General features: G+C 42.7%; 1 protein-coding gene across 1 annotated transcript in view; it reads left to right on the top strand.

Annotated features, from left to right (window-relative positions):
• WDR73 (WD repeat domain 73) overlaps positions 1–8,980 on the top strand; it is a 62,903-nt gene extending 53,923 nt beyond the window's left edge. The window contains exon 8 of the mRNA XM_086933819.1: positions 8,667–8,980. Coding sequence (XP_086789945.1) covers positions 8,667–8,902 — 236 coding nt within the window. The 3' untranslated portion in view covers positions 8,903–8,980. The remainder of the gene's footprint in view (positions 1–8,666) is intronic.
• Positions 8,981–13,647: the final 4,667 nt, after the last annotated feature.

Raw genomic sequence — 13,647 nt, 5'->3', positions numbered from 1 at the left:
CGTGTACGGTGCATATGTACCGGTAACTACGAATGGCAAGCCCAGACAGTACTGGAGATGAGCTGTGCCAGCTAATGTAGATGGGTTCTTAATTAGCAATTTCCCTTTCTTGTTTTTCATACTGCTCTGGCACCTTGATTTCTGGAAATAAATATGTCTTGCTCTATGGGTTTTAAACTGTGGAGCTGGAGCCCTATTTGGGAACTGAAAATATGTCTCAATGTGAAAGGCTTTAGCAAGAAAGAAATAAGTTGGCATTTCAATATTCGTTATGTTATGGAGTATTTATACAGTGCAGCAGTCTATAATTGCTTGGCATCTTGGCATGTATCTAGACTGTGGACTGCATGTGCGACTCATCCAGCAGAGGTTTACCACTGAGGGACTACTGTGCCTGATTCACCGTGTTGTGTGCATTGTTTGGAGGATGAGGGTTATCCATACAGTGATGTTCTCATATGGCGTAGGGGGCACGCTCGTGACCTTCCAACTTTAACTGTAAGTCTTCCAAAGCTAAAGTTGGTAGCTGTGCTGTGGTAACTCTATTCTTGTCTGTGAAGGAAGTGTCCTGGTGAAGGATTAGCATTTAGTGTTGTTGACTTGGGGACCTTTTGGAGTCTCAATTAATCTTTTTTTACTCAAGGTGGGTGTGGAGAGCCTCACCAGATAATATTTAAGCCCACTGCTGTAGTTTAACTATATTAAATAGGAAGACACACATGGCCAACTAATATCTATGTTGTGCTATTTCCCCTTCTGAAGACATTGCATTTTACAAAACGCAATCTATAGTCACTTTGGAAAGACTTGGCCGAGATTGCAGAGTATTGTAGGGCAGACACCAGTGGTAAACAACTTGTAACACCACTGTTGGGGCCTTGTACCACCGCTGTTTGGGCCTTGTAACCCATATCTGCCTTGTGCCCACCCCCAAAGCAGGGTCTGATACCCCTCATACACCAGTGTCGTGAAACTGTTAAATTAAGGTTGAGCAACTGCAAACTCCCTTTAATTTCATGAGAATAGTAGCAAATTAGGATATAGTGACCAAGTTGTAGTGAGGTTTCTCTCAAGGGCTGTTTGAGCCCCAATGCAAGAACCTCTTCCTCTAGTGCGGGGGATTCTACATGCCGTCCGAGGCCCAGGCAGCAACATCCCTCAGTGCATCTTTCACCGCAGGGGTGGGACTCAGTCCCCCAGCAGGCTCTACTCGTGGCGTGGCGCGGGAGGTGACGTCACCCTCCGACCCAGAAAAACTGTCTCACTCTGCCACAGCACGGGACGCCCACAGGCGTGCCTGGGCAAAGCCCCGGCCGGGCGAACCCATCAGAGCCCGGAAGAGGCTGGGCTGGGTCACCCCCCTAACATCTTGGATTGAGGACATCCTCAGGTACTGTGCTCACCGTTTATTGCACTCATAGTGGCACCTATCTAATTTGTGTGGATATCTGTGCGCTTCTAGGCACTGGTTCACTGAACGGTAACAGTAGTCAATTTTATCTGCACACAAACGGAAGCGGGTACAAGCGCATCAGACATTGGGAAGTTTCTATTAACTCTGTTTGCTCACGGATCATCGATGTAATAGGCACAAATTGTAAATCGCTATGGGACCGACTGGATAGTTTGAACTTTGTAGTAAACAAGCTTTCTTTGCAAGGGGACAGTGTTAATTATTGCAACACCGGGGTTACCCACCTTTCCCCCACAGAACGCCTTAACAAAAGACAACCTACCAACTGTTGTTTTGTGTCCACCTGTCGGTCCCCTTGCTGTCCCCTTTTGTAACACCTGCACTCAACTAAGGGAATACTTCCTCCGAAGCCTAATATCGCGCCAAAATCTCGCCCTACCGATAATAACTGGGACTGATCCATCTGCGCCTTTTATTCCCACATTTGTACCCAACAACAGCTTAATTGGTGAACAACTAAACCTGAGTTTAACCTGTAGCATCATCCCTGACCCCCGAGTGATACCCATTACAGAGCCAACGTAGACCTGCTGGGCCTGCCGCCAGCAGCATGCCTTTTCTTTCTGGTACTGGCGGGGGTGCTGCCCTTTAAGATGGTCAGAGGAAAACTTGGGATCAACTCCCCAATAAATGTGCGGACTGGCTGTCAAAGAACAAGAGGTTTAGGGTGTCAATAGATTATCATGGTATGAAGAATGGGCTGTGTGGGCAAAACCCCAAAAAATTTTGAGGAGGGATTACATCGTTATCAACTTTCGCAGACCGTCCATGGTCAAGTCACTGCTGAGCTGCCAGGAGATCATAACCAATAATTCCCCAACAAATATTTGGCCATTACCACGGGGTTATTTCTACAAACCAACGCCCAGCGGTCTTTCAATTGAGCCTGCTTTCCCAGTCACCCAAAACACATTTTTGGCTCTGTCCGACATGGAGTCCCAGGACTGACCACTACCACTTCCTGTCATGGTCTGGCCGATCATTTACATATATACACGTCCTAAACTCCCCTGAACCACCTGACCATGTTGTCGTACCAAGCGGCAAGGCTTACATAAACCCGACTTAAATATATTCCGTTAAAACGTCACCGGCTTACAATCCATATCTAGCAGACTGGCTGGAACTGGTAAGACAGCAGGACATTTTGATGTTTCAAGAAACCTGGGCTACCAAAGATTTATATCTCAAAGGGTTTCACTGCTTTAATGTACTGGCTCCAATTCCCAAATCTAGTCGACCATTGGGTGGCTATAGCCGCTGGGGGCAGCATAAAGGTCCTACACACCCCACAGCAACAAATTCCAAGTCTTGCTATATAAAAGGGGGTTATCTATATATCTACTACATTTTATAATGATTTTTACAGTTCACCCAACATACATTTCTCTAACCTATTTGACTTCGTAACTGCCTTAGAGAATAGTAACAGCCTTGACAAAAAAGCCGGCATCTGCCTGGGTGGAGAATATAAGACTCCTCAGTGAAGACAACGCAGACCCAGGCCAAAGAGCAGAGGACAAACCTGTCCTAGGGGCATGGAATTAAAGGAACCCTTGCAGAATCGTGCCTTGAGCAGTGTCATGGACATTGCTGCTGTGGCCAATGATAACAACCCACCTGACCCAACATTTAGAGGAAGGGGTTGTGCAAGCACTATCGATTATATCTTTATCTCCTCTGTCCTCGCAGACTTCTTAGTGAAGCAGTAGTCGTCCCTATACACCACGGCGACCACAACCCGATCCAAGCAGTGTTTAAATTGTCCCCAAGGCCGACATTCAAATCAGAATGCAGCGCCAGGGACCTAGAACCCTCAAACAACAAATTACGATTAGCGTGGAGAGGGGTTAACAGCCCTGACCTGTTCCACATGGTAGTCAGAGACAACCTGGAACTCATTGACTCCTGCTTATCCGAGCAGGAATCCAACCCAGAGGTTATCCACCCATTTGCCAAACTTTACAAGATCGTAAAACCTACTGTTACGCAGCATGGCCCCAGTTGGTTTAACAGTGAGTGCTCAGTGATAAAAAGACAACTACGGAAGGCCTTATCAACTAACTCAAGGTGCCCCCTTTTAATTAAGTCACTCATACAGAAGTATAAGCCGGTTACATCACCTAGGAAGGAAGAAGTATATTCTGATCGATGGGCTGCCCTTGCTAAAGCCACCACCCTAAGGAATGGGAAAACCTTTTGGGCTGCTGTCAGACACATGAGATCAATGGGGCTAATATTAACACCAATTAGCTGCAATATAACCAGCGAGGCCTGGGAAGATCATTTCTCGAAGATCTATACAGCCACCCCACATGAGGAAGTCCTTCCTGGGCCCAAGCCACCATAGGTGTCACAATATCCTTACCCGAAGTTGAGGAAGCTATACACCAGAGCCGTAGCAATAAAGCCCCTGGCCCTGATGGGTTACCCTTCAGCCTTATTAAGTATCAACACGATTTTTGGGCTCCACTCCTCCTGAACGTTATTATCACATGCCCCATTACCTGGCACCTGGTCAACCAGCATTATTGTACCAATTTTTACAAAGGGTGACGCTCCCAGCCGTTACAGACCAATCTCCCTGATCGATAATACTCTGAACATTTTTGGAGGGTCTTATATAATAAGATTAAAAGCAGGTCTGAAGACAACCTTATTTTACAACCTTATCCACTGGGTTTTAGAAGCAGAATAGGCACCATAGAACAATTTTTAAACCTCAATTTAATAATAGGGAAATATACCATTGTACAGAAGTCACCCATTTACCTGGCTTTAAAGGATTTGACCTCAGCCTTCAGCTATCTAAACCAGTCACAACTGTGGTCAATCCTATTCGACTATGGGCTACATGAGGCCTTGGTACACTCCCTAGCGCATTTACACAGGGACCTGAGAGCACGAGTCCGGATCAATACTGGGAGTGAGGTCTCTAATGACATAAGGGTTGGCAAAGGGGTCAGGCAGGGATGTGTCCTGGCCCCCTTACTCTTTATCATATATATCAATAACCTACACAAAACACTGGTGGACCTAACCAATGATGTCCCAGGAGTTAACAGCAATATATTCCCCACTCTATTATTCTCAGACGATGCAGTTTTAATGGGCCGCACACCCAATGCTCTACGTCTTTTAGTATGGGGTTTCATTGATTTCATGGCCACTTTAGATTTATGCACTAATTTAAAAAAATCCTTCATAATGGCTTGCAGACCGAGGAAGCACCTTTTTATTCTATTTCTGTAGGCAACCAAAGTTCACACGCACCAGCACTTTCTGCTATTTGGAGCTTGTTTTGCTGCTAATGGTTCCTGGACTGATCACATGGCATACTGCAGGAACAAGTTCTCCAAAGCTATTAACTCTTTTATCAGCCTCCCACAACCAAGGATGACAGGGGCCGTCCTAGCTATTTAAAAAAAAATTAAACTCCAATGTATTCCTAAGGCAACTTATGGCGCAGAAGTCTGGGGCTTCTTTAGGGGCTGTAATATCCAGCGCGAGGAAAACCGGTTGTGCAGGAAACTTCTAGGTGCCCTAATCTACACGTCCCAATATGCCTGCCATAGTGAACTAAATCTTCACTACATCGAAGATTATATACAGGCATGCCCAGCCCTATTCTGGCTAGCTATCTGGAAAACCCCAGCTGCAACCCTCACATGGGAGATTATAGGAGACTGCCTCAAATCTGAAAAGGGTATGGTTATGTCGTGGCTAGCCGAGGTGCGCTCAAGTCTAAGTAGGATTAACTACACACACATCTTTAAATATCCAAACGAGGCAGATACTGTTAGCAAAAAAGAAGTCCGAACAGCACTTTACATGCACTGTATCATGGCAAGACTAGACAGGGAATCGAGGAAACCAACTGTAGCAACTTTCATGTCAATCTCACACACTTTATCAGCTGGCTAGCTACTCTTTGGTCAGCGGGAGGGGGGACTTCCCTTTCGCTTAAGAATGGGCACTGTGAAATGTTTTACTCTGCTTCCCCCTCAGTTTCCAGGTCAATCTCCATCTCGTGCCCCGCCCGTGTGATGGCCAGAGCGGGCAAACCACACTACTTTTTTTTTTTTTCTGTACTTTTTTTGCAAAGTATGCCAAATGGCTCTTAATACCCTATTTTAACCCCTTGGCCGCAGTGCGAATTTCACCGCGGCGCAAGGGGAGTGGGTGTTGGGTGAGCACGGCGCCGTCATGCTAGAGACGGACCCACGCCATCATGAGTCACGGGCTGCCTGTGCTCATGACGGCTTGGGTCCGTCATGGCCCCGCCCCCTCATTAATTCGCGCACACACAGCCGGGAAATTAATGCCGCTTGGGCGGAGCGGCAGCCGCATGACGGAACCACGCCATCATGAGCACACGCCGCCTGTGGCTCATGACGGCGTTGGTCCGTCATGCGCACGCAAGGGGTTAAAAACAATTCACCCACTCACATAGAAATCACAGACAGATCTATTCTCCTTCTCGAAGACGATGAATTGATCTTACGAGTAGGTGCCTTTTTGAAAAGTGCTGTGAGAGCCCGCCAAACGATGTGCACTTTTTGAATATTGTTTTTAACTTATCCGATTTTATATATTATTTTATGATGTAATTGTGTATTTTATATGCTGAAATGTGATTGCGCATTTATGGATATGCCTCTATCCAAATAAAGTAAATTGAATTGAGTGAGGTTTACATCTTAGATATTAAGAAGGCATTAGCCTTTTAAAGATCTCCAAAACAACACAAAAGAAGGCGGCAAGACTGTAGTTTTGCATAAGCTTACCACTTTCCTAAATACCCATGTTTTAAGGTTCTCTTTGGGGTGCCAGATAGGCTAGTTCCACTAGATCTTACACATTATGGGCCTTGCACCAGAGAATCTCAGATCTTGGCAATCTTAATCTGGACAAAAATAGCAGATTGTAATCGTCGATTCTAAATTCCTAATTTATCCTTAGGTTTTTTTGGGGGGGGTGAAGATCAATGGTAGTACTTCTTTTAGATATAAGGTTCAGGGCCTTGAAGCGACATTGCTGTCAAGGGTTTTTTATGGTGTGTCTATGGTCAAACCAGTCAGGAGAAGACGCTGATATTTTGGAGTGTTCAAATTGGGGCAGTTTAAGGAAAACCACCTTTAAAAAAAAATATTTTAAAGGATTACAAAACATCTAAACTACAACACAATTATGCGATGGTTCTTGCAAAGAGAACTGCCTAATTGGGCCACTCTGCTCTTAACTGTAGAGGTTTCTAGTGTCTCGTGGGCCTGTTGGAAGGGGAGAACTTCTCATGAGTAAACCCCAACTCAGTTTTCTGCCCTCTGAAAAAGGAGATATTTTGCATTTTCATCAATTAATCTATTAATAAAATTGTATAGGTAAGAGTAAGAGAGCGGCAGTTGAGATTAAGTCAAATATACAGCAAGAGGCAGAAAAGCTCAATTGCTGTTGAACGCAGATGCAAGAAGTGGAAGCCTAAAAGAGAGGCGTGTATACAAATGAAAAAGATGACACTGGACTGATGGAGGAAGTCATGTAATGTAGCAGGTTAGGCTTGGAGTGGCAAACCAGGAAATATATAGCAGCTACATACTGCATCTGCGGTTAAATTGTCCAATGTTAATTCTGACGTGCAAATTTACATCGAATGAATTACTGCAGAGTAGAGTTTGTCTGGATAGATACCCAGATCCATGACAAGTGACATTATGTTAAGATTATTTCATCTACTTACATCTTTTAAAGAGAATCTCTCTTAAGCACTACTAAAGTAATCTAATTGTAGACCTTTGTGTATATTTGTTTAAATATTTTTTAATAATATAGTACTTCAGTTTCCAGATAAAGGTGTGTTTCATGTTACTGATTTAACAGTGCATGATGCTTGTCAATTAGGAAGCCATAGCTTTAGCTAAATATAGCAGGTGGATTTTGAAATTCACTAGTTGCGGAAATGTGTCTAACGTAATTCAGTTTGCTCATTGCTGCTGATGTGCTTAATGCAGAACGTAAGGCTGATCAATAGATAGAATCGGTGAGAAATCCAAGGCATTTCTTGGAATTCTTCATGGTAAGCCAGCCATGTAGATAAAATGGTTGTGCCAGTTATTTCTTGTTCTAGGTACTGCATACCAAATATAATGACACCCTACTTGGATGTTGGAGTTGGATTTGCTAAACCCTGGGAGTGAGGGCAGTATAATAAAAAAATAATTCACTAAACTATTTGTTTTAAAGCATGTAGTTCACACGACCCGGGGTGTAGAACTATTTGTTCCATGCTATACTCCCGGATCTTCTTCTATGATGAAGACAATGCATCAGCAAATGGTGACAAGAGCACCCATTGAGAGCAACCAAAGGGTACGTAGACCGTCATTTAGCGTGTCCTGGGCTTCTCATCATTGGTGCCATTACTTTGTAAAGGATGGACTCAGTGGCTAGCTCCAATCTAATATAGTAAAACTTTGTATTGGATTGTATGACTTCTCTTCTTCCCCTTTTCCTAAGATATCTTCCTAGCATGACCCAGGTGGCTTTGTGATGTGTCATCTGTGTCCGCAACTGGGAATGTGCAAAGATTTTGCTCATACTATACTTTGTAACACACACCTAGATCCCTGGTGTTATACTTATCACAGTTGCAGTAGAAGTACATTCTAAACACTCGCACTAAGATTCTTAGAGTCCTGCTGTTGCATTTCAAAGAATATCAAACACGGTAATATTATTTTGGTTTCTGTGATGGGGCTGTTAATCAAATGTTTACTTAACACAGAGCAGCAGCAAAGTTCTAAGTAGCTACTGAGTTTAGCTGAGTTCTTTATTGTATTTTATGCTGTCTGGTTTAGTTCAATGAGGTTAGTTCAAGATGAGAAGATGTATTGATTTAGATTATACTTTAAGTAGTCAAAGCATATGATGTCCAGCCTCTTTGGTAAACTTAGTAGCTAACTAAACTGAACAATTGGTTGAGGACGATGTTCATATCTTGTTTTTATATAAATCTTAATACTTATTTGCGATGTTGCTGTAGATCTACTGTTATACGTGTGGCTATTACAACTGTAATGGTACAACCTACGCATCACTCGCTCATGTCAGGAACACGCACTTCCATTATTGAGCCATCTTACTGGCTTATACTTTACTTGAAATAATAAACTAACACAAATATTTTGCATTTTAGGAGTGGATGGAACAGTGCAGGTATATGACACAAAGTCCTGGGATGTGTGCAGAGCAGAGGTTCAGCCACTATTCGTGCACAAAGGGCATGCCATTGAGGGTAGGAGTGAAGATGGAAACATTCCAGAAGTTACAACCCATGTTTGGCATCCCTGGAAACCAAGAGCGTTATTATCAGCAGCTACTGATGGATCTTTGCATGTGTGGGACTGGGTTGATTGCAGAAGTGCTTGCTGAGACTTGCTAATTGTCAGACATTGATATTACTTTTACTTGGAGTGTAAACTTTTATAATAAATATTTTTTTCTATCTAAGTCTGTTGATGTATCATTTTTATTTTTCAATTACATTACTTCATCTGCCAAGTCTCACTCCACCACCTTTTCCTCACCAAGATGCTTCATTCTCTTTACATTAGTATCCAAGGTTTCCTTTGAAACTTTTTCTTCTCTTGCACTTTCTTCACTTGAAGGTATTACTGTTACTCCAGGTCTTCTGAATTGCTTTTAACTGTACAATGCAAGCTGTCCTAGAATTTAACTCCTGTCATACTAGACTCGGTGGTGGCCTTTGTGACCTACTCACATGTATGTTACCACTCACAATGAACTGTGAAGTTACACATAATTTGAGATTTTTGGAATACGCTGAGGATAACATGTGACTTGCCACTTCTCTGCTCGCAACCTTCATGTGGCATATGTCGGCTAAGGTGCATAGAGGAGATAGGTTGAGAGGGAGACTCGTAAGTGTAACAGAAGGCCCAAGTACTTGAAATAGGGTCAACACAGTTAATCCTTCAGCTGGATTGATACCCCAGTCAGTAATTAAGAAAGTCTCACGAACCCGTAAACATCACCCATAGAAACATGTATTCAAACTGTCAAACATGTAGATACAGGTACTTGCCTTCAGAAACTTTTATCATTTAAGCAATGATTGCCGCACACTTGCATCTTCTAAAGCACATACGCAAACTTCAAAAAAGTACATTATATCTTTGTTGATACTCTAAAATAATTAAGAGGACCAAGACATAGGAACAGGACTTTCTAATTCCAAGCCCATTAAAAAGATCCACATGAGACAGAGTTCCAAGTTTGAACCTCAAGGGGTGATTCAATATGGTGTTTGTTACAGAGTGCAAAAAGTACTTAGTTAATAGCCATCAATGTCCCAATAGTAAATCAAAATCAAATATGAGAGGATCAACATAAGCTTCACCTCCAGAGAACAATCATTTGCAATGCAATAGGTCTCGCATTTACAAGAGTTTGAGCTATTGCCATTGTAAATGACAATGCCTTTTATTTATGTTTTAGTTTTTAAAACATAAATGAAAGGTATTTTCATTTACAATGCCAAAGGCTTAAACGTGTGTAAATGTGAGACCTATTGCATTACAAATGCGTTTTTTTAACTGCAGCAGATGCAATGCACTATAGGGCTTTTCAAACCCCTTCGCCTCTGTGTCACTGCACCAGCTGCACACTGGCCGCTACACTGCTGGATTCACATTCGGAAGTTAGAGAGCGCAGAATACAGTGTGCACTATACAATACGAAAGTAGTTTTGAGAAGGTGAAAATGTCTAGCTTCATAAATATCCATATGAACATGTCACTTCTTGATTTCTTAGCGCCTAAAAGCAATAAAGTTTGGATTATGCGCTAATATAAGTAAAATAAACTCGTTCAATGGACACTTTAATCTGCCCGTAAGGGGTTATCATGCAAGTGAAGGAATTAAGATGAGAACTGAAAGGTCCCAGGGCTGAGAGAAGCACTGAAAAACAAGTGGCTTGTTGCGGTCGTCTTCTACACATGCATATCGCCCTTTCAGTGGTTTGCAGTGCTCAACGTTGTCCAATTCCTTGTAGTGTCCTTATCTGCTCCACTAATCTCCGACTCACTGACAGAGATGTACGACTTTCACAGTCCGCAGTGGCCCGGCTGACTATATTTACACAAAAGTTAAAGGTGATATTTTCAGTTGCTAGTTGCAAAGCCGTGCAGGCACAGAATACAAGACCGTTGTCGCCCTGTGGGGCTTATAAGTAAAATGCTCGAATAATTACTTTATCGAGCTGGGGCTTTTCTCTTTGGTAGCTCGCTTGCTGCGTTACTGTACTCCCCTGTTAATGAAGGGACAATCTTTTGCACACTGAGTCATGTGCCCGTGATAACTTATTCCGGCTAGCATTCTCGTCGTTGGTTGCTACTCCGTTATTTTGAGCAAGAAAATGTTCCCAAAGAAGACAGGAAAATATGAGCATGTCCTATTACGTAAGAGACGCGTAAAAAAAGCACCATATATTCCGGTCAAAGCACTTTAATGAGCACCAGTCTCTACTTTGAAGAAATACAGTAAAACTTTACTGCCTCACATTCACATGTTTCATTACTCAAGCCTTCGCGCTTTGCTGCGTCATGAGGGCGGATGCAGTTTAATGGATGACCATCTCCTTACGAAAAGGAGAAAGACGGCCTGGCAGCTTGCAAGAACGATTGTAATCTTACGTGCTGGCACTTTTGTCTCACGTTATGAAGCATTACTTGTTTGTATATTGGTTATACCGTGGTGCTAGGTCCAGCAAGGAGTGAAGGCCTTTTCAGAGAACATTCTTAGTATGGAGCACCATTCCATCCACAAGACACATTTCTCGGAAAAGTATGGCGAGTTGGCTCGGACAAAAGCACAATAATATAAGAAATTCGGTTGGATGGACATGGCACGTAGTTAGGACGGTGTTATATGCCGAAGTGTTATTCATTATTATATGAGTTAACAGGAGATAATGTGCTATTCCCATGCTCACAGAATTGCCCCCTCCCATCCCGACGAACATTGATGAAGTTCTGTGATGTTCGAAAAAAAGTCAGTTAACTGGTTTATCAGAAATTTATATTTCTGTGCGGTACTATAAAGGTGGTTCAGTGAGCGCGCGAGTGGTGCGCGCTGCAAAGAAGCGACAAGAAACAAGCATTGACGCCGCGCGGCTGTAAAAGTGACGCCGCACGGCAATAAAAAAAAAGCTCTTGGCATTGCTGTGGGGGGGAGGGGGGCGGGAGCGCATTGGCGGGGGAGCAGCAGCCTTTGAAGTGCGAGCGAGTGGGAGGGAACACCATATCGGGTGTGACTGAGAAGTGAGGCCAAGCGCACGCCGGGGAAGCGTTGCGGTTGAGTACCTCCCTTGCATTGGGGACAATCCGCGATGGTTTCAGACCATAGTTTGCCCACTATACTCTTGTCTATTATCCCTTGCGGTTTAATAGACGAGACCTAAAAAAGCAGCCAGAACGAAGTAAAAATCAACTGACAGTCTGACATAGAGTCTGCACAGATAGAAAGGCTAACAAAGTAAGTATAAATCAGTAAACATCTAGTACAGTCTGCCTTCTAAGAAATAAGTGAAAAGGCTGACTCGTCCACAACCCTGAATCTTTTAGAGGGTTTTAGTCAGAAAAGCCACACACATATATTGGTCAGATTTGACACAATGGGATTGAACTAGCAATATATCATTCTGGTAAGCCAATACACATTTTAACACAAACGAAACATTAAATAAGATAATCTAGATACAACTATGCTACTGCATAGTAATGAAGGAGGTTTCCATAGGAAATTACGATATTTAAATATTGCTGAAATGCAATAAACAGTTCAACTAACGAAAGGTCCATAGAAAAAACTAGAGCAAAGGACGTTGAAAGTTACAGAAACATTCTGAGTGTGGTTCCCTCAAGGGTAACACAAAATAATACACTTATTTAGTACAGAGACTGGAGTAGGCTTCTCCTTTGCTGATTTTCTGAAATGGAAAATCACACAGACACATTCACGTAGAAAGCTTCTTCGCATAAAATAAAACTCTACATTTCTTTCTACAAATACCATGGCAGTGGGACCAGAGGTGTGCAATTCTTATAGCCTGACACCCAGGACATTTTGTGTGGGGTCAAGGTCAACAAGTTTTCATGTTTATTTTCTTGAGACAAGTAGACTCAACCCCCTGCAGCATAAAACCTTTACTTGCTAGTTCACAGTAGCACATTATGGATCAGTGAAGGACATTTTCTGCAGTTAAGGTAATATTTGTGTTCATGCTCTTTGGCTTGTATTTATGGTTCATTAATACAAAGCCTTTATTATTTGGGTGTGCACTCCAAGACACTGTTGTAAGCTCGGACTGTACTACTAACAGTGGTTCCAGTATACAAATAAGTTCACAAGGTTGCAAAGTTTACCAATATGAGGCTATGTGTAATGCTCCCAAACTCCTCTCTGATTAGATGCATATATAGAGGCATATATTTGCAGAAGCATGAAAGCAAGATTGATTCCTTGCTTTCAAAATAAAATGTTCACAAAAAAATGCAACTAAGAACGAAATGTTTTGCTAAACTACTGTGAAATTTTAGATACCATTTATAGTTAAATGTGTTACTTGATGCTAGTATTTCCCAGAAAATTACATAATGGAAACATCAGTGGAACAAGTTGCAGCTAGATTATGGGAAACATGAAGATAAACAAGCACTAGCAGAGCCAATAGGTCTGACATTGGTGATTAGCCTTTGATTTTACCAATGCGTGTCTTGTTTGGACATGGTTTATGTAAAACTTTATTGTTGTGGGAGCTGCCGAGCCCTCCCTATTATAAAAAACATTGGCATACAGCAAAACTATTGTTTGGTCTCAAAAAGCGCACATTGCCTCTGAGGGTGGGCGGAACTTGCAGAGTTTCACTCTGGAATTCTGTAGAGTCCCAGAAAAACTCAGCGAGAGTCAGTGGAATTTTACCAAGGGGTGGAAAATATAAAGCTCGCTCTCCAGTTTAGTGCCTGTAGCGTGAGCAGTGCTGAAAATCAGCACGAACAGCACCATGTTTTACGCCAGACTGCATGCCCATTCGAGTTGATTTTTGCCGCCGCTTGAGTAGAAAATCTACTTTAGCAACCGCAAATATACTCAAAAGG

The sequence above is a fragment of the Lissotriton vulgaris genome, chromosome 8 (assembly GCF_964263255.1).
Source record: "Lissotriton vulgaris chromosome 8, aLisVul1.2, whole genome shotgun sequence".
NCBI classification, from domain to species: Eukaryota; Metazoa; Chordata; class Amphibia; order Caudata; family Salamandridae; genus Lissotriton; species Lissotriton vulgaris.
The sequence above is the reverse complement of the archived record's forward strand: the minus strand, read 5'-3'. Positions and strand labels throughout refer to the sequence as shown.